This window comes from Castor canadensis, chromosome 7 (assembly GCF_047511655.1).
Source record: "Castor canadensis chromosome 7, mCasCan1.hap1v2, whole genome shotgun sequence".
Classification (NCBI taxonomy): domain Eukaryota; kingdom Metazoa; phylum Chordata; class Mammalia; order Rodentia; family Castoridae; genus Castor; species Castor canadensis.
The window spans coordinates 139774442-139794190 of record NC_133392.1 but is presented as its reverse complement, the minus strand read 5'-3'; the positions used below and the strand labels follow the sequence as shown (position 1 = coordinate 139794190).

The 19749-nt window shown below is 51.6% G+C and overlaps 1 protein-coding gene across 3 annotated transcripts in view; it reads right to left on the bottom strand.

Moving 5' to 3' along the window:
• Positions 1-3900: 3900 nt before the first annotated feature.
• Positions 3901-19749, bottom strand: part of Col16a1 (collagen type XVI alpha 1 chain) — a 48664-nt gene continuing 32815 nt past the window's right edge. For all 3 annotated transcript variants that reach the window (XM_074080713.1, XM_074080714.1, XM_074080715.1), the window contains 22 exons: positions 19446-19499; positions 18879-18932; positions 18314-18367; positions 16879-16923; positions 16721-16774; positions 16424-16459; positions 16050-16112; positions 14277-14348; positions 14056-14109; positions 13375-13419; positions 13127-13171; positions 12807-12860; positions 12359-12412; positions 10276-10326; positions 9889-9978; positions 8429-8464; positions 7485-7529; positions 6519-6707; positions 6115-6181; positions 5272-5448; positions 5072-5149; positions 3901-4301 (listed from right to left, as the gene is read on the bottom strand). In XM_074080713.1, the coding sequence (XP_073936814.1) occupies positions 4099-4301; positions 5072-5149; positions 5272-5448; positions 6115-6181; positions 6519-6707; positions 7485-7529; positions 8429-8464; positions 9889-9978; positions 10276-10326; positions 12359-12412; positions 12807-12860; positions 13127-13171; positions 13375-13419; positions 14056-14109; positions 14277-14348; positions 16050-16112; positions 16424-16459; positions 16721-16774; positions 16879-16923; positions 18314-18367; positions 18879-18932; positions 19446-19499 (1620 nt within the window). In that variant the 3' untranslated portion in view covers positions 3901-4098. The remainder of the gene's footprint in view (positions 4302-5071; positions 5150-5271; positions 5449-6114; positions 6182-6518; positions 6708-7484; positions 7530-8428; positions 8465-9888; positions 9979-10275; positions 10327-12358; positions 12413-12806; positions 12861-13126; positions 13172-13374; positions 13420-14055; positions 14110-14276; positions 14349-16049; positions 16113-16423; positions 16460-16720; positions 16775-16878; positions 16924-18313; positions 18368-18878; positions 18933-19445; positions 19500-19749) is intronic.

The following is a 19749-nucleotide window of genomic DNA, read 5'->3' as shown; positions in this document are numbered from 1 at the left end:
ACATGCCTACGTGCAGAAAACTGACTCAGAGTTTAAGGTAGTAAAGGAGACAGATACAAAATGAAGGCAGATGTCAACATTTTATCTTGCTTTTAGTTACTCATCAGACATCTACAGACCCAAGTGAAGATTCAGTGCTTTTAGCAAAAGAGCCTCGAAGCCCTTGTTACAGTGTCTTCTTTTTAACTTTATAACCCTCCGGTCCAAAAACATATTGGTGTAATTGAATTGCAAAATCTCAAAAAGGAAGAAGCTCTGTAGTATGGGCTGAAGGTCAAGGGAATATTTATTCAAAGAGAGAATAGTGACACCTGACCTGCAAACTGCGGTCCTGCGACTCACACTCATTTATTCCACAAACACATTAGCCTTTTGAGTTCCCACCACTTGCCAAGTTCTGGTGTAGGTGTGGAGGATTCATCACCCATGAGAATTCTTTGCCCCATCCCCCTCTGCCCAGCAAAAGGCTTAGGAAGTCTTGCTGTTGGAGTTTCGCACTATTTGGGTGGCATGGACATCACGTCTTTTCTCAGGCAGTCAGACACCAGCCAAAACCAATATCCAGGGATATTCCTTCCGAGGACCAGGTGTGTTTATTTTGGAGGGGGTGAGATGAAAGAGAGACCTGGATCTCCCAAAGACTAAAAAATAAACAACTCATTTCCAAATTTCAACTACCTGAGGCAGACAGATGTGGGTAGGGGTTGTTCCTATTATTGTTTCAGTTTTAGCCAAAGGGGAAAACTTAGATTCCAGACCTTTTAAGAGCATATAGCATTTTCCCCCAAACTCATGGAAGCCCTGTGGTTGATCCATCGGAGGTAAGGCAGAACCCAGAAATGGGAGGGCCAGCCACTGGAAAATACTGCCTCCCCTGGAGACACAGCCCCCTAACACCTTCTGGCTGGATACCGGGTTCCTGTAGCGCGCATTGAGAAGGAATGCCAACACCCCCTAATTATTATGAAATTAATTCTCTTTGATTCCAACTAGATTGAGTTATGAAATTTAGATTCCAGTTGGATTTTGTGGATGGGAGGGTGATTTGCAGCTTTCTACAACACCAACCAAAAAATTAGAACAGCAGACGTGGCAGTCTGGCCAACTACTCTTCTGTTTTGAGATCATAAGGAAAGTACATGAATATATTCTATTCCCATAAACTCTTCAGGATGGCATTAAAAAACTTGCCAAAAGTCAATAGACCACATGTGACGAAGGTCTCGTTAGATTCTGTTGAATGGTGGTAACAGAGGAAAATATGACAAAAAGCAAGATTTAAATTATAGAAGGCATTAAATTTGGGGGTTTTCTTTGCAGAATAAATACACAGTGGTTTTTTTCTCCATCTTATAGGGCAGAGGGCTTCTCAAATTAAGGACCCTCCAGTACATTCTTCACACTGCTATCAGCAAAGTCCCCACTAGGCAAACCTTTTGTGTAAAAGCCATCAATGGCTTCCCACCATGTCTCCCCTGGTGATTGCACATTCAGCAATCCAGCCGTCCTGCCTTGTGTCCCATTACTCAGCCTGCTGTGCTCAATCATCTCTGGACTGGACTTTAGCATATCTGTTCCTTCTGCCTGGATTAACCTCTCTCTCTCTCTCTCTCTCTCTCTCTCTCTCTCTCTCTCTCTCTCTCTATCTCTCTGTATGCGCACTTTAGGTCCCCCAGTGATGCATTCCTTTGTACTGCCCCTTGTACTGTAAAGTGGCCACTTTATTGTAGGTGCTTAAAGAACTGCTTCCCCGCCCCATAGATGCTGTGGGGGCAGGGACCATATCTGTCTAGTTTGCTGGGCTCCCTACAGCCTAGTACGGCTGCTGGCACAACGTAGAAAGAGGAAATGGACTCATCAAGTTAGACTGTGTGGATCAGAATGCTCTCCGTGTTACCTTAAAAGTCTGGACTAGACTAAGAAATGCAGTCGGAAGAATAACAGAGTGGGAATGTGAAAAGACTGCCTAAGAAAAGTGGAAAGCATGTGCCCCTCCCTCTTTTCTCTTCAGCTTACACAGCTCCTGAACTGATGAGCAAGATCCACAGATTTTTTTGCTGACCACAGAAGAACAGACTATAAAATTCAGCTTCCCATCTGGTTCTTCATGGTCCAAGAAAATACAGCAATTTCAAACTCCAGTGAGACTAGCACTCAAATCATGAAAGCTTAAGCCTAGCCTGTTGTAGAATCCCCAAAGAGTAGCATGAATTTGACTCAGGGAGAAAAGTGAAGGAGACATTATTTACTCTGTAAGGATCGGGTTCCCTTGGGAACTCACAGGGGATGAGTTTGATGTTGGCTCATGGCAATTTCCCCCTCTGGCCTTCAGAGCCAACCTACTCATCTTAACAGCTGGCCCTCACTAACAGCTGGCCCTCACTTTTCTTTCTACTCATGCCAAAATGCTCTTTAATAAGACCCATCATCAGTTCACTCCGCAGCCTGGGCTGAGAGTAGAAGCTGGCCTTCCAGTGGGAGTGCTTTAACATCTGTCCTCATCCACTGCCACAAACCTGGCTGCTGTTTCAATGCAAAGATGATGTATTTGCTCTTTAATGTTTTCTGTGAGAACCAGGGTTAACTGGTATGAGATGAAACAAGAATCGACTCCTTCTGTATCTAAAAACAGCATGGGAGGCACTTAGGCATGCTCAGGAGCCTGCCTGAGTTTATTGCTCTGGCCATTGGCACTTCTCTGCCCCTGGCAGGAAAAAAAAATGGGACAAAGGTTCTGAAAAGACATCCATAGGCTGGTGCCCAACCAGACAAGGGAATGTTCAGAAATATGCTGGAAACGCCAGCTCTGGAGAGATTTGACAGCCAGCTTGAAGGCTTCAGGCAGTTTGGATAAACATCTAGACTTTGAGCACATTTCTAAGCCTGCTCCTTGATCCCTTTGAAGTTTATCCAACTTGAATAAACCTTCCAGAAAGCTCGGGCTAGTAAAAAAAGACTTTCTTTGGAAGTCCCCCTGGATGTGCCCTGTTGCTTTCTCACAGGGCAGTCAGCCCATCAGGGCAAGCCATCTGAAAAGTAGAGATAGAAGAAGCTTGAGACAGAATGTTCCTATAATGTTCAATTCCCTGTCTTTTTTTTTTTTCCTTCCTGTCCTTTTTACATATGGTTGGATCACCAACCCCCTACTGGACTTCGAGGATCACAAGTTAGCTCTGATCGTTGCCTGTCCTTGACTCTTTCTCACAGATCCAACCCAGCTGTTTCTGAAGGCTGAGGTTAAGATGTACAGAAAAAGCACCACACATGTTCAAATAGCAAGAGATGCCATTCATGTTCCAGAAAGTCACTGGCTGCAGCTGGAGCATGGGTGACAGCGCCATGCATTGGTACAGATGGTAGATTGCATCTCATTTCCCAGAGAAGCATTCCCTGGTTGCCTAGGCAGGGGCTGGAGCCTGTCTTTCCTCGTTTTTGTTCAGGTTTTCTAATCACAGAATTACTAGAGCATCACAAAGAGCCTTAGTGCTTGGAGGGAGTTCCAGGTGGATGAACACACTTAGAACTGGGAGCAGCTCCTAAGGTGCAAGCTGGATCAGCTTTGGCTCACATGAAGTGCGGTGGGTGGGTGAAGGATGGGTCAGGCACTAAACACTGGCTTTCTTAGGGAAACAAACAGAAAGGGTCTTTTCTGAGCTGGAAGTGGTTATCTCCAAATCTGCTTCTGACTCACTTGAGAGAAGCTGAGCAATGGTGCTGCTGACTTGAGGCTGTGTGCTGTGGAGGACAGAACAAGGGCTCAGAGCACCAAAGAATAAATCAGAAGCACCTGGAGAGGGAGCTGCGCAAGGGGCAACCCATATAGCAGCTGACCACAGGCAATGAAGGACATGCCCTTCTGTGACCCTGTGACCAAATGGAAAAAGGAGGATGACAGGGAGATGTGGTCATAGCACCAGGGAACCCCACTGAAAGTGGGATTGCAGATAGTTTTATTTCTTTATTGTTAAAAAAATATTAACAGCAATTAAAAACAATGACAATATCAACATCACAAACATTCACAACCCATCACAGAGTCCAGTAGGCTTTGGCCATCTCTTCCTGATGGAGTCCTTCATCTCACCGCAGGGAGTCATTTCAGCCAAAAGGCCCCTTCACGCTCCTCATGGGAGGATACTGTTCCTCCATTGGCATGGTTCCAAAGCAGTCCGAGGGGTTGCAATGGCCAGCCTTGCCTGGCTGACCTGCAGGACCTGGAGGGCCAGGAATGCCAGGAATGCCTTGCTGGCCCATTGGCCCTGTTGCACCCATCTTGCCGTATCCTGGGGGCCCTTGAGGACCTAGGGAGGGAAGAATACAAAAGACAAGTCAGGAGACCCAGATCACAAGAAAAGAAAAAATGATGGTCATGGTAACAGTACCTTATTTATCAGGTCACAACACATTTTCATGAGACCTGATTTGACCTTCACATTGGCCTGAAAGGACACCATACCTCTGGCTAGTTTCATTGAGCGCTTCTGTATGCCAGGCACTGAGCTTAGTGCTTTTTATGCATTAGTCATTGACTCCACACCATGATGTCCTTTATTTATTTTTTTGGTAGCACTGGGGTTTGAACTTAAGACCTTGCATTTGCTAGGGATGGCACCCTACCACCTGAATCAACGCCTTTAGTCTCCCATCACAAGAATAATTGTCTTATTTTATAGATGAGGACGCAGGCTCAGAGAAGTTGCTCATTAGGTAAGTAGTGAAGATGAACCTCAGAGCCAGGTCATCAGGCTTTGTATAGCCGAACTTACATCTTAGAGAGCGACCTCTGAGGGCTTAAGTGACTGCTGCAAGATTACACAGCCAGTAAGATGCCAAGTAGACCATCGTGTGCAGCTCTCTCCCACAACATCCTGCTAGTCCAGCTTAGGACTAAAGGAAAACACTGGGCCTTCTGCTCTCCTGCCCACACAGGTCCTAGCAGAATCTTGACATGGTGGCATTACTGCAAATGGATGTCAATTGGCCTGTAGTATTTGCAGTTCCACATAGCTATGTCATTAAAGGGAGTCTCTGCTGCTCTCGATTCATGGTCTTAAATGCTGAGTTCTCCTACCTGGGGGGCCGGGGAGACCATTTTCTCCTGCAATGCCAATACCAGTGTCTCCTTTTTCACCTTTGGTACCAGGCAATCCTGGGACAAAAGACATAAAATAAGTCCTATTCCTGAACAGAAAAATGACACAGCCTGTCAGCTCAGGCCAGCCCCCACGTAGAGTTGCATATTCCCCTTGGGAACTGGGGGGGTAGAGCTACCTCTCATTCCTGGCAACCCTTGCCGTCCTTCTCTGCCGATCTGACCAGGGAGCCCAGGTGACCCTGGAGCGCCTGGCCTGCCTGGAGCACCATCCTTCCCTGGAGGCCCTGGTCGGCCAGGAGCTGCTGCCACTTCCATAGGAAACTGCATCCTAGAGGTGTAGTAAGCCATTCTCTCTGCGAGCAAGGACAGGGCCAGGTCACAGGGAGCCCAGGGACTCAAGAGTGGCTGCAGATGCTGCAAACATGCCAGCAGCAGGGAACATCCTTTCTTCAGAGGAATGTCAGGGCAAGGGACATGGGGGTTGGCTTTCTAAGTGGTGTCCTGTGCCTTAGCTTCCACACTGATTTCTATGGGGATCTTTCAGAAGCATCTCTAACACCTTTCATTGTTTCACTGCTGGATTCAGAAGAAAGTCCAGAGAGGCCTCCTTCCCAAACAAGACACTAGGACAGGGTCCACATTTTCCCTAGTCTCCAGCACATCCATGTTGGATGAACAAATTAGCAGGGAAAAGAAAAGCTTAAAACAAACCCCAGCAGCCACCTTACACTTGCTGTTCACCCCTCTGCTTAGAGCTCACTCCATGAAGGCTCGTTTGAAATCAATTTTCTTGTCAGCCTCCTTTGCTCAAGTGGGGGCTCAGGGAGGGCAGGAGGAAATCATTTTATCTCTGAACAGAGCAGGTGACAAGCAAGGTCTGATGGATAGTTGAACATATGCCTGTGTGCGGGGGCGGGGGTGGGGACACAGGCTTTAAGAAAAAGGAGGCCAGGGCTGGGTGGAGAATTGGCTGGGAAGGGCAAATGGCACCCACTGCCACCCCGCCAGCTGTCAATTACCATCAAACATTTTAATGATCTCTTGTCTGATAAACCTCTTGATTTCATCATAATTCACCAGGTCTCCCTGAGGAAAGAGGGGAAAAACTGCCTCAATTATACTTTCAAGCTTGGTGTTTTCCCCTGGAAACAGACTTCATGGAAATAAAGGATGGAGGAGGAGGGCAAAGGTCCCAGGAGCCTCCCAAGGATTTTTAATCCCAAGTCCTACCCAGTCTGAAATGGTGTAAACCATTTTTGTGCCACAGTGCAGTATGCACCCACCCTCCCCACACGGCTAAGAACCACCTATACGGGTGTCATGCCCTTTCCTGTAGAATATCAGCAGGAGTTCCTAGAATGATCCATGCTCCACCCACATCCTGCTCTGGAGACAGTGCTCATGACTGCCAGCCTTCCCTTACCATGGAGCCAGGCACACCGGGCAATCCAGGGCTCCCTGCAGGCCCTGGAGACCCAGGATGGCCTCTCTCTCCTGCAGGACCTGGTGGCCCAACAGGCCCCATGGAACCACTCTTGCCAGGCCCACCAGGCATGCCGGATCTCCCCTTCTCTCCTGCCTGGCCCTTCTGTCCTGCAGGTCCTGGATCACCCTACAAGGACAGCAAGTCACAGGCTGGCATTATCGAGTGTGATCACAATGTCTCAGCAATGTCTCCTTTCCCAGGCCCCAGCACCTCCCTCTGGACAGTGGCCACAGCACCACAGTTCACCATGTCTCACTGTCCCTAGAACAGGACTTCCTGAAGACCTTTCTCATGGTGGTGCTCCCTACTGAGAAAGCCTGATGGTTCCCACCTGTCCTCAGTATGAAGGCTCAATGGCCTGACCAGGCCATTTATGATGTGATCCTGGTTATCCCTTTCTCTGCTCTCTTCTCCCTGCCCTCCCACTTCCAGCCAGCCCTGGCCAATTGCATTCTCTGGTTCTGCAGTACTGAGTCCTAACCACCCCCTCTACCCAGTGCTAAAATGTTCTTGTTCTTTACTTGGCCTCCTGCCCTCACTCCAAAGCAGGGTGATGTGCTCCCCTCCCTAGATCCCACAATGCTACATTCAGTCTTCTGTAAAACATGCCCAGTGTAACTGGACTGAAGGGAATGCCATTGTTTGGGGACTTCTGCTTACCCCAGGCCAGGAAAGAGGGCAAGCAATGCTTGGGGAGTGAAAAAAAAAAAAAAAGGAATCTCCATCCCCCCGGCTCAGCCACAGCTAAGAACCTGGGAATGGCCCAAGGAGAGGAGACTCGGAGGCACAATTACTCCAAGTTTTCCTGCCTCCTGGGTCTCCTCGTGGCTAAAGTCACAGATTGGAGCTGGGCTTAACCAACTCATGAGCACCTCCTCTCAAACCCACCTAGTGCCCACTCACCTTTGGACCAGGAGGTCCATAGAGTCCCTGTTTTCCAGGGGGTCCCTAAAAGAAAGCAAAAGTCAGGGATCAAGTCTTGGCAGCATCTCCAAGGCTTCTAGGGAGGTATGTGTAGTGAAAAAAACCATTATCCTCATCTCTAGCCCCCCAGGCTGTGTCCTGGTGGGCTCTGTATGCAAAAGGACTTCAGCCTCCTGCCTATAGAGGGTCTGACGGCTGGAAGGAAGAATGACATCCCCTGGGGCGTGGCCTTGTTTGATCATGTTGGCTGGGTCCCTCATCACAGATGAAAAGATGAGAACAGAAGTCCAAATGAGAGGGTCAGGCTGGAACAGTGGCAGGCCTGGCGAGAGCTGGTGCCCAGGGAAGGTTTGCTTAGAGTTATCATTACTGTCTCTTTTTGACTAGGTACAGGGTGGGGTGGAGGGGAAGGGTTAAAACAATAATCACTTCCATCCTTGTCCCCTAGTCTCCAGTTCCTATCCCAGAGCAACATGAGTTGTAGGTTTCCTGTACACAGATCCCTTAGGGTCTGCAGGGAACTGGTCCCAGGACCCTCATGGATACCAGAAAGTAGGATGCTCGTCTCTTCAATGAAGTAGTATACTGTTGCCCAGAACCTACACACATCCTCTCGTATATGTTAAGTCATCTTTGGATTACTCATAATACTTAATACAGTGTAAATGCTATATAAATAGTCATGATACTGTATTGTTTAGGGAATAATAACAAGAAAAAAGTCTATGTTCAATACAGATGTATTTTCTTCTGAATATTTTCAATCTGAGATTGAGTGAACCCACGGATGTGGAACCTAAAGATCAGGATTCTGTCAAGAGATGGTCTGTGTGCACAGGGAGTGCTTACTGGATGAATGAGGAGGGGCCAAGACAAGGTGAGGATGAAGAAGGAGTGCCCCCAAGGGAAAAGCACAACAGTACCTCTTTGCCAGTTGCACCATCCACACCAGGTTCCCCCTGAAGAGTAGAGAGCAATGGAGATGGGATAAGTTACCACCCAGCTTGGCCACATAGGCCTTACCTTGCCCATCAGGCTTGCCCAGACCCCCATTCCACCAAGAAACCCCAATCCTGCAGCCCTCCCCCTCAACATTCCATGCTCCAGCCTGATCCCGGATCCCATACTAACAGTTCAGGACTCTCCCTATCTGAGCGCTGCAAAAAAAGAACAGACCATGCTTCTTTGCTTGGGATCCTACACCATGCACACTGCCGGGCTCTAGTGTATGTGAAACATTGCCTGAACACATGAACTGTGAGCCTCTGTCCTCAGTGAGACTGGCCAGCATGGGTTTAAGCCACCTCCATCCCCCTAACATGACAGGAGAGGCTGCCTCCCTGGCCCAGCCCCTTCTGGTGGGCTGCTGGGAAAAAGACATCTGTGATTGCAGGGCAAGTGGGAGATACTTCTAGAGGTCCTGGAGGCTCCTGAGCCTGCAGGAGGGAGCCAAGGTCTGAGAGACTTACCCAGGGGCCTTGTCAGGAATCAGAGTGAGTAACAGTGCTGACCCTAGACCCTCTGCCAGATGGGCCCACTGACCACCCCCACACCATGTGGAGTCTACCACCCCATCCCAGTCCACCAGCCCCAGGGCCATTGCCATTGTTTGGTGGAATGTATTCTATTGGGAACTAGGAGACCTGGGCCCCTCCTCAGCTTTCCCAGGAGACTTTTTGTCCCTTAGCCTAGCAATCACTTCTACCTGTAGTGGCTCACCTGTCTGGACCTTTTGAAAGCAGTAGTTTTGCAGACTGGCTAAAAACTCAAGTTTTGGAATCAAGCAGGCTGGAGATCAAATCACAGCTCTCCCACTTACTAGTGTGATTTTGAGCAACCTACTTAGCCTTGCTGAGCCTCAGTTTCCTCATCTGTGAACCAGGGACAACTGGATCTACTAAGTGAGGCTTTGATACAGATTAAGACAAATGCACATTAAGCACTTAGCTTACCATTTAGCATATGACCAGTGACCAATATCGCATCGCTCTTAGAGCTAAACATGAGCTGAGACCAAGTTGTGGTTTCTGAGAAGCTCACAAAGTTACAGTAATAGCACTGCATATCTGGTTCCTGACATTTTCAAAGACTTTCTGTGGTTACCAACAAGCTCCCCTGGGGCAGGGGCTGGGGTGGAACAGGGACCAAGTCTTCTCTGTCTGACACCTTGTCAGGGGATCTGCATCAGGCTGATGATGCATCGGCACAGACAATATCCTTGTGTGCAACCGCCTGTCTTTCTGAATTTGATATGATCCTCAGACACACGCTCCATGCTACCACCCTACTGTGCTAACAGCCTCTCCTTCCCCGGAGCCCCCAGGAGTGCAATACAAAGCCAACACTTTCCCCCTGGACTGTGTTGTTAGATGTAGGGTCTTACCGGGGGGCCAGGGTGTCCAGGTGCACCAGGCTGGCCTGGTAGGCCTGCCAGGCCCCTTTCTCCAGTGGCTCCTCGGTCTCCTTTCAGGCCCTAAAAAATAGGAAGAAGGAGGGCAGAGGGAGGGAAAAGTGGACCCATATAACCAGAGGCAGACACCCCATCATTTGCCAGGGACCATGTCTGCCATCTCCCAGGCCTCACAGGGGGAAGTGGCATTGCCTAAACTTGTGACAAAGCCCTGGGATGGCCTTTAGCCATCTCCAAAGCCCTTTGCCACATCCCAGAAGGGAAACCTTTGAGGGCAGGTGAGAGGCCGATGTCAGGGGAGGGGGATGGTAACAAGCTTTTCTTCATTCCTCTGGCATAAGGAGGGAAAGTGTCACTCACCACTGCAGAGATCCCAGCTGGACCTGGCTGGCCTGGAGGCCCTGGTGGCCCCTAAAGAGAGGCAAGTTAGTTAGTGAGATGGAAACAGGCTCTAATAATAAGTACCTTTGGGGTGGGGGCTGACAGCAGGACTAGCCCTAAACTGCACCAGCTCTATTTTCTTCCTGAAACCCTTCCTTCCCTCTGGCCTTATACTTGGGCTTTTGCCAGAAGATTTGGGTGCAGAGTGTAGGCCTGGGGGCCCTGAGCACATAGGCTCTCCCACTTAATGCTCACTGAATATGCACCTAGGGCTGAGAGGACAATCTGGGAGCCACAACCAGACACCAAGTGCAGAGGGCAAAGACCAAGAGAACTAACTGCTGGCCCAGGGATCTTCTGAGACTGGCTTCAGAGGTGGGTGAGGGACAGGGGCTCAGCACCAACCCAAACATCCATGTAGAGAAGCTCTGTAGCCTGATACTAAGGCCCTTTCCCCAGTCCCCTGGTGTCCTGCTAATCCTGGGGCTCAGCGAGATTCCAACCTCCAGGAATGTTCCCTCCTGCTGGTGTGGGGTCTGAAACGCCCCCACATCTCTGATGACCCATATCCTTGCCTCTGATGCACAGCTCAATGTCACCTCCCTAGTCAAAATAACACCTTTTCTGAACCCCACAGCACTTAGTTCTCTCTCAGAGCACTTTCCTCCACAGTCCCAGATAGAAAGTTCCAGAAGCCGTGGTCTCTGTTCTACTCATCTAAGACTCCCAGAATGGAAATGTCCAACACTGGGACTGTCACACAGCAGGAGGCCTGGTTGAACAGACAGGGGCAAGAGGAAGAAGTCTGCATCTCCCTTCCCCCCAGGCCCCTGTGAATCTCCCTGGGTCACAATTTAAAGTGTGTGATTCCTTTTCATCCTTAATGTGAGCAGAACTAAGCTAGATCTGAGATCTCTAGAACAGGGCCTTGGACCCCTTGAGATGCATAAAAATGGCTATAGGGACTTGAGAGTTCCTTTTTTTGGTCATGAACTATTTTTAACATTTCCAAAAGCCTCCTGGAAATTATGCAGCCAGTCACAATCAGACTGCCATAAAATGCCAGCGTGTTTGCTTTCTCTCGAGCCCTATCAGCTTGGTGCCGTCACACTGATCAAAGGCACCAATTGGCAGTCATCTGTATTACTGATGAGAAAAGTAGATGGGAAATTTGTTATTGCTTAATAAATGTCTCCTAACTCGGTAAACACACCACCTACCTACCCAGTTTCCCAAGCCAAACACAGGAGTCACCCTCGATTCCTCTCTGCCTCACCCCTGCCCCACACCAGGTCATTATCAAGTCCTCCACCTGCAAGCACAACCTAGATCCATCTCTGAGCCTTCTGTTCCTTCTCCACCCCAGCCACCCAGTACCACTTTCCTGAGCAAGCCCTCCCCCAGGCCTCTGAGGGCCTTGGAGCTGTCCTTGAAGCTCAGCTTTCCTGGAACCCTGGAAATCCTCTCAAGCTGCACTCCAGCCACACCCACCCTCTGGGGTTCCTCAAACATCCCCAGCTCCTCGCTACCTTTGGCTCTACAGCTATATATATCAGCAGACCCCTCTGCCTGGGATTCTTCCCCCAGACTGCTCACTAGCTGGTTCCTCAGTTTATTCAGGCCTCACATCGCCAGCAAGGGTTCCTCTAAAGTTGCCTCTCAGCCCGTCTGTGACATCATATGCTGCCTGATGCTTTCATGTTCATCAGTTTGTTGTGCCTGTGTGGAAGCTCTGGGAGATCAGGGGACTTGGTCTATCTCACTCACTGCTGGTGCCCCAGTACTTGGAACAGTGCCTGGTTCAGAGCAGGTGCTCAATAACTAGTTGCTGACTGACTGAATGACCTTCCTCTGATAAGTGAACCTGAATGTACCTAGAAAATAGGAATGTGGTAAATACTTGGGAACCACTGAATTGGGTGAGCCCAAAGTCCTTTCTGCAGGAACTGAATACAGCTTCTGTGGCCAGGTCTTTCTGGCTGTCACCAGCTTGCTTACCATCACCCTGCCCCAAAGGAATCCTAACTGTCTTAGAGGCAAAGAGAAAAGCAGTTTCACTCACAACATGGCCGGGGGGGCCAGGTCGTCCCTGGGGTCCCATGGCACCAGGCTCACCCTGTAGGAGCCAGAAAAAGGAGAAATGATGAAAAAACAGACTTACTAGCCCATGGATGCTGAATGGGAGAGGGCCGATCAGAGCAGATGGGACACCAATGGATAGAGGAGCTGGGCTGGGCTCTGCCTTCAGACCAAAACCTTTCAGGGTTTAAGAGGGCCAGGCCCTGCCTTTTAGGTGAGTGACCCAGCAGCCTCTAGGGAAGAAGGGATTTTAAGAAATCACTTAAAAGTGAGAAGGTTTAAGATGTGCAGTATAGGATGAAACTTCACCTCAGAAAGTCATGGAGAGAAGGCAGCCACTTTGTCATTGAGTGGAAAGAAGCAGCTGCATCCCAGATGTGGCAGAGCCCAAGGTCATCTAACAGCATTGTGCAAAGATTCCTAGCACTTACCTCTGCACCTGGCCGGCCACTGCTGCCAGGAGGACCTGGTTTGCCACAGTCACCCTAAAAGAGAGGACGGTTGGAGCTTGGTAATCCCACCCCAATTTGACCCCACTACAGAGGTCACTTGCCCTGGCTTTGGTGCCCTCAGGCTGGTAGGTGGCGTGAGCCAGTCTGCCAGGCTTCAGTGGCTCAGGAAGCTTGGATGTTGGGATGATATCTCTGCTGGAGATCAAGTGACACCTCCACCCCTGGCTAGGCTGCCATGCTTGCCTGGCATCAGGCCTTAGGACAGCAGAGAAAACCTGCTTAGCAGAAGTCACCCTTACCTTAGGTCCGGGGAGACCAGGATGTCCTGTTTTCCCCTTGAAACCCTGGAAGGAAAGCAGGATGCTGTCATGTCTCCCCCTCAACCACAGGCTTCTCCCCACACCTCCATCTTCAGGTTAAATGAAAGTAGCCAATCTGTAGACATAACTTGGTGCCCAGAGAATCTGGAGGACATGAGCTGCCCAACCACCCAACCAGAGATGGCAGGTAGAAGGAGCTCCCAACTCCTTCCTGCAGCTCAACTTACTGGGGGTCCCATGAGTCCAGGAGGGCCAGGAGGACCGGGGTCCCCCTAGGGAAAGAGAGAGAGAATCAAGAAAGTTTTGTTCAGCCTGTATCCAATTTATTCACCATTGCTTCCCCTTCTGTAGCCCTTGTCTCTCCCAGCCATCTCAAGAGGGACTGTCAGGTGGGGCAGAGAGGAAGAATCCAAACCTGGCTCATCCTTCAAGCCTGCCTCAGCCTCTGACTGGCTGGGAACCCTGGCCCCTCTCTGGGTCCTGGTTCTCCTTCCTTTGGATACGGAAAGGGGTTGACCTTGATGTTCTGTTCTTTGCTATGGTCCCGTCCTTTTCAGATCCCCCAGCAAAACTTAACCAAAGAGCAGAGCTTGCTAAAAGCATTCTGTGTCTGCAGCCTGATTCTTTGTGAAACCAGCAGAGTCTCAGGATGTAAAGGCCTTCCTGTCACTGTCCTGTCTTTGGTGCATTCAGCTGGTCTAACTCATTGAAGGCCTCTAGAAGGACTGAGAAATCAAGAAGCTCTGCTACCATCAGGGAGGTGGCATGCAGCAGGAGACAGCCCAGGGATGCCTCCTGACAAAGGGGAGGGAGCACTTTAGTTCCCTTCATCAGGGCTCCCTTGGCTTTGGCTCTTGGAAAATGAAGGAGAGGAAAGGGCTCCTGCCCTCCCTGGCCCACCATCTCACCCTCAGGCCAGGCTTGCCATCCTTCCCGTCCAGTCCATCCAGCCCAGCGGGGCCCTGCAGATAAAGAGAAAGGTATTTCTGCATACTATGCAGGAGCCTAAAAGGTGGGAGGCCTGACCCAGCCCCTTGGCTCTCCACCCCTTACCCAGCATCCACCCCTGCCACACATGCATGTGCAGGAGCGTACACCCCACCTGCCAGGCTGAGGGTCACATACATACCTGAATCCCAGGAGGTCCTGGGGGCCCAGGGGAACCAGGCAAGCCTGATGGGCCTCGAATCCCTTCACTGCCCTGAAACCAGAATCCCCAGTAAAGTCAGCATGGCATTGTCCCACCCCTGGAGACTGGTCCCTTTGGCCCAGAGGCCTCTAGAAATCAGGATGCCTGGCTTCCACCAGCCCCAGTTCTTGCCTGGTCTAACTGATGCAGTCCACACATGTTCTCCCCAAGATCATCATCTCTCTTCACCTGCAAAGATCTCACTTTCCTCACTGCTCTATGAGAAGGTACAGGGCCTATGCAGTCCAAGATCTTCTCAGGGTTGACCCAGGGGGTGGCATGGTGGCTGCATGCATTCAGTGCCCAGAGAGGGGGGCTTACAATGGCCAGGGGTCAGGGAAAGTGCCACAGAGTATCAGCAGATCCTAGACTCTGAAGGATGTCTGGGATTGGGCAGGTGGAGGAAAAAGAAGCATGCCAGAGAAAGGGAGGAAAAAGAAAAAGTTTTGGAAATGAGCACGTGGTGTGTGATGGGCGGGGCAGGAAGCTGAGGAGTGGGAGCCTGATTAGAGAGGGACCTGAATGCCAAAGTAAACATTATCAAATAGACAAGTGGTTTTCAAATTGTACTCCTCAGAGCCCTGGCGGAGGGGTGGGAGTCTTGGGAGCATGAACTGGAGACCCAGGGAGTAGAATTCCAGGGTTCCTACCCTTGTTTTAGCCAGAGAAGCTCCACTGGTATGTGTTTCATGGTTTGAGGTTTTGTATGATAAAAAGCTTGGGGACTGCAAAATACAGTCTGAAAACATTGCTACAGTCCCCTGGGGAGCCATTGAAGGTTCAGAGAAGAGGAGCGATGAGATGAGAACAGGTGTGTGAATAGGAATGTCCATCGGGAAAGGGGCTGGCAAGAGGCGTGGGAAGGGCTGCCGCAGCCCCCTAATGGGGACAGGATGATGGACTGCATCTGTGGCTGGGGTGGGGGTGGTGGACGGAAAAGGTCCTTAGTAAAGAGGAGAAAGTTCTGGGGGCACTGCAATTCCACTATCCACCAGGAGGGGTCAGCACAGTCCCAGTCAATGTCAGCCCCATTGGGAGTTGAGATGGAGAACCACTGGCTAGAGTTTGGGATTCTCTGCAATGACCTGTCTAAGCAGGGCAGGGGCTGCCACTGCTGACCTCCACGCTTCCCATCTCAACCCCCTTGGGTTTAGAAGTTAATCTTGGAGCCTCTTTACAGCACCTGCCCATCTTCAGGTGGGATGTCAGCCCCCAAACCACAGCAGAGCTCTGTCTCCAGTTTATCAAGTTATGACCATGTCACAGGACACCCCTACCCTCTCTGGGCCTTTGGGGACAATCTGAGCATGGCTGTCCCAAAGGGAGGCCCACAACTCTCTCCGGGTTGGTACCCTCCTTAGGGGTTCCTGGTCTCAGATGTCTTCTCCCGTCCCTTGGCTCTTTGCCCTCCCTACTGAGGAAATGAAACTAGCAGGGGCTGGCCTATCATGTACCAGTTATCTGCCTCTAGCACCCCTCTGCCTCCATCCCATCCTCCACCTTCTCCTGATAGAGAGCAGTCTGGGTTGCTCAGAGGACAGTGGGCATCCTGAGCACAGGGCTATCCAAGTAGCTATTTGTCGCCAGGCCCAGCCTTAATGCAAAGGACTCAGTCTGTGAATACCCCAAAGGCCCAGTGCTGAGGGTGGGATGGGGGTATGGATACTGCATGGCTCAGACCTGTGGCTTGGGCCAACCTGGGGTCCTGCTCACCTTCTCTGCTTGAGGGCCAGGTGGGCCAGGTGCTCCAGCTTTGCCCGGGAATCCAGGGGGACCCTGATCAACAAAGGAGCAGGCAAGAATGAAAGTGAGGTTGGGAGGCACACCTTCATTCTTCCTCCATGAGTGTTTCACTGTTTTCATGGGGAGATTTTGCCTTTCTAGAAACCCCTCAGTGTATTACTCAGTGTCTGCAGGGCCACTGGGCCCACCCAGGAGGCCCTGCTCTCTAGGTTCTGCTCCTGGAGTCAGGCCTGACCACCCAGGCCACTCCCCCTGCCTCTCCCCTCCTCTTCCAGCCTGGCCTGGTCAGGCCTGCCCCTCCCGAAGAGACCACATCACAGGACTGGCTTTGTGTCTTCACTCACCGGAGGGCCTGGAAAGCCTGGCTGGCCTTGAAATCCCTAGGGAAAGAAGTGAGGAACAGTGTGCTGTGTCACCCTCTCTGACTGCCCAAGTGGAAAGAGTGGCAGGGTAAGGCAGCTTCAAGCCCACAGGACCTTGCCCTCCCCTCTGTCCTGCTCCAACTCCAGGACAGGTAGGGTGAGAAGGCTGGAACTGCTGACCATCAGGGGAACAGCCCTGTCCTGCCTCTTCCTGCTGCTTCCCCCCATTTTCATCCCCCACCCCCAACAAAAACACAAAAGGAACCAGAGGTCACTCACCTGGTCGCCCTTCTCGCCTGAGGTCCCTTGGGGTCCTCGCTCTCCTCGGGGACCCTGTCACCACAGAGAAGAACACAGCTAGAACTCTGGAGCCTGACGGCAGGTCCAGGGGTTGGGGGGAGTCCCATGTTCATATCTCGCTGTCCCCCCTCACTCACCACTGGGCCTGGGGGACCCGGGAGGCCTTCAGATCCCGGTGGGCCCTGTGGACCAGAAGGAACAGAATCAAACACCATGGGGGACATAAGAGAGGGGTGGAGGAGGGGCAGGGCACACTGTGGTTGTCCCAGTGGGCTGTCAGAACTCCTCTGCTTGGTCCTCTCAGGCTTCCCCTCTCACCCAAGCTAAGGAACTTGCCTGCTAACTAATCCTGCCATCTCTTGGCTCACTCCAATCCAGCCAGCAAATGGCTGCTGACCTGTCTTCCTCAAACACAGCTCTGAGTGTCACTCCCTTGTTCAAGAACCTTCCATGGCTCCCAACTGAATGAGGTGACGTACTCACTTTTACCAATGCTGGGTTTTGAGGCATCCTTTAATCTTGGATCAACCACCCCTTTCCTGCCTCACTTCCCTCTCCCTTTCTGTTTGTCGAGCTTAGTCAAACCTCTTCTCCATACACGTTCACATAAGAGCCCCTTGGCTCTTTGCACGACTATCCCCTCCACCTGGTTGCCCACCCATTCTAGGTCCCCTGAAACCTTACAGGAGAACATTCTATGGCTCCAACCTACTCCTGCTATGCCCCACTCATAGCTTCTTCCTCTGGGATTTCCCAGTAGACACCACGTGGCTCTGTCCTCCCTCCATTCAGATCTTAGCTCAAAAGCAGCCTTTTTGTGAGGACCTCCCTGACTCTACATAGCATCCTGCATGCTGCTCCAGCCCCTCCCTGCTTGGCACACGCATAGGTCTCACCTTTATGTTTCTATCTATGTGTTTATTCATCTGTTATCTGTTACCCGCTGCGGGGAAGAGGCTGCAGGGCCTGCCCTGTCACCTCGGAAGGGTGCAGAATCCTCAGCAGGGTGTCCAGCATCCAGAAGACCCGCAGACATTTTTGTTATTGAATAAAAGTGTGACAGAATTTCCTCATTAACATTTGTGAGGGGGAGAGGTAAGACTCCAGTGTCAGATCCCAGATCTGAGGTTTGAGGTTTGCCCAGGCTCTGCCACTAACTCCCTAACTGGCGACAGGACCCTGGATGAGTCATATCTTCACTCATGAGCCTGTGTCCTCATTTACTAGCAGCTCCTGGCTCAGCGTGGGGGTCCCATGAGGGACTGTGCTGGGGACAGAGTCCCAGGCCCTGGCGCTCTGGGCGGCTACCTGGCAGGAGGAGCTCTGCCAGCTGCTTCAGTGCTTCCTGGGCAAACAGCCTGTCTGCATGAAGCCTGCTGGGATTTTCCTCACAGCCTCCACCTCCGCAGCTACCAGCTAGCCTGAGACACAGCTGGAGCCCTTTGGGGCAGGGATGGCAGGGGTCACAGGTTCCTCCTCACAGGCTGCTGGGAAAATCTCCCGCCCCTGGTGGCAGGAGGTGGAGTAGGTGCTGTTTGAAGCCCTTCCTCCCGCCCCATGAGTACCACTCACCGACTCCCCTTTCTCTCCTGAGGGCCCGGTGTAGCCACGCTCCCCCTTGATGCCCTGACAAGCAACAGAGAAAGCAGAATTAGCCCATGGCTCACCCATCACAGCACTAATGCGAGGGGCGGAGACTGCAGCTGGCACCCAGACTGGCACTCGGAGGCTGAGGGCACTGAGGAAGATGGCTGGGGGAGGAAAGGCGTGGGCCACCATCCACCATGGCCCTCTGTAGAAGGCAGGGACACGCCTACCCAGCAGACTCCTGTGTGGGGGTGGCACCTCCCAGCATCTCCTCAACTCTCCCAACCCTCTGAGGAGGCAGATCAATGTTTTGCTGTGTTTGGGACTCACACTGTGCTCTGACAGTCTGGATCCCGAGCCACAGTGGTGGGCCAAACTACCTGCCAAGGAGCCCACAGTAGAAGAGTGGGGAGGGGGGTTACAGAGACAGCCTGATAGGGGTGGGGTGTGAAATGCTTGAAGAGTAGGAGCCTTCTGAGGGATGCCCAGCCTGGCCCTGACCACTGCCCCCTGCATCCAGTACCCTTAGAACCAGGGTACCCATACTCACAGGCAGTCCTGGGGGTCCCATGGCACCTGGATAGCCAGGTTGTCCTGGGGGACCCTGTGGGGAAAGGCAAACATTATAGATCAGGCCCTCAACATTTCTGCCCCCCCTCCTTGGACAAAAGAGTGGCCAAATCTAGAGCTGCAATCTAGCAAGTGCTTCCCCTCCACCCCCCAGGGCAGTTACCACCCTGGCCACTTCTCCCAGCCTCAGGTGCCCTCAGGCCTGACTACTACCCCAGACCTAGGCTGAGCAACAAGCCCCAAGGTAACCAGAGCCCTGGGAGCTGAGGACCAGGAGTGGGGAGGGCACACTGAGTGCAGTAGGCTGAGGGACCCAGGTACAGAACAAGGGACAGGGCTCGTGTGCATTACAGGGTGTTGAGGCACATGGAAGTCAAGCCCTCTGATCCTCAGGGTGTGAATATCCCCACACTAGGGCATCATACTGGAGGGGCAGAGTTTCAAAAGAAAATATCCACCTCCCAGCTTCTCACAGCCAGTCACCCGGGGCCCAACCCATCTCCCCAGGGCTTCTCATCCCTCACCAGCCCCTGCCACCTCTTCTTACCGGTTCCCCTTTGTCTCCTGTCAGGCCCGTGAGGCCCCTCTCTCCTTGGAGGCCCTTGGAGAAAAAGATCATGAGAAACTGCAGAGGAGGGCCACCCCCCTCCAGCCCCACAGCTCTCCTGTCACATTCTAGGCAAAGGTAGGGGGTCACTAGTGACCCCCTGGTACCCTAAGCAAGGTGAATGTAGGGCTGTGCTCTGGAAGGGGGACTGGCAGAGACACATGTAAACCCCACATTTAGTTGCTTTTCGAGAGCATGTCCCCAAGGCAGTCATAGATGTGATTCCACAAATAGGGGACTCTCA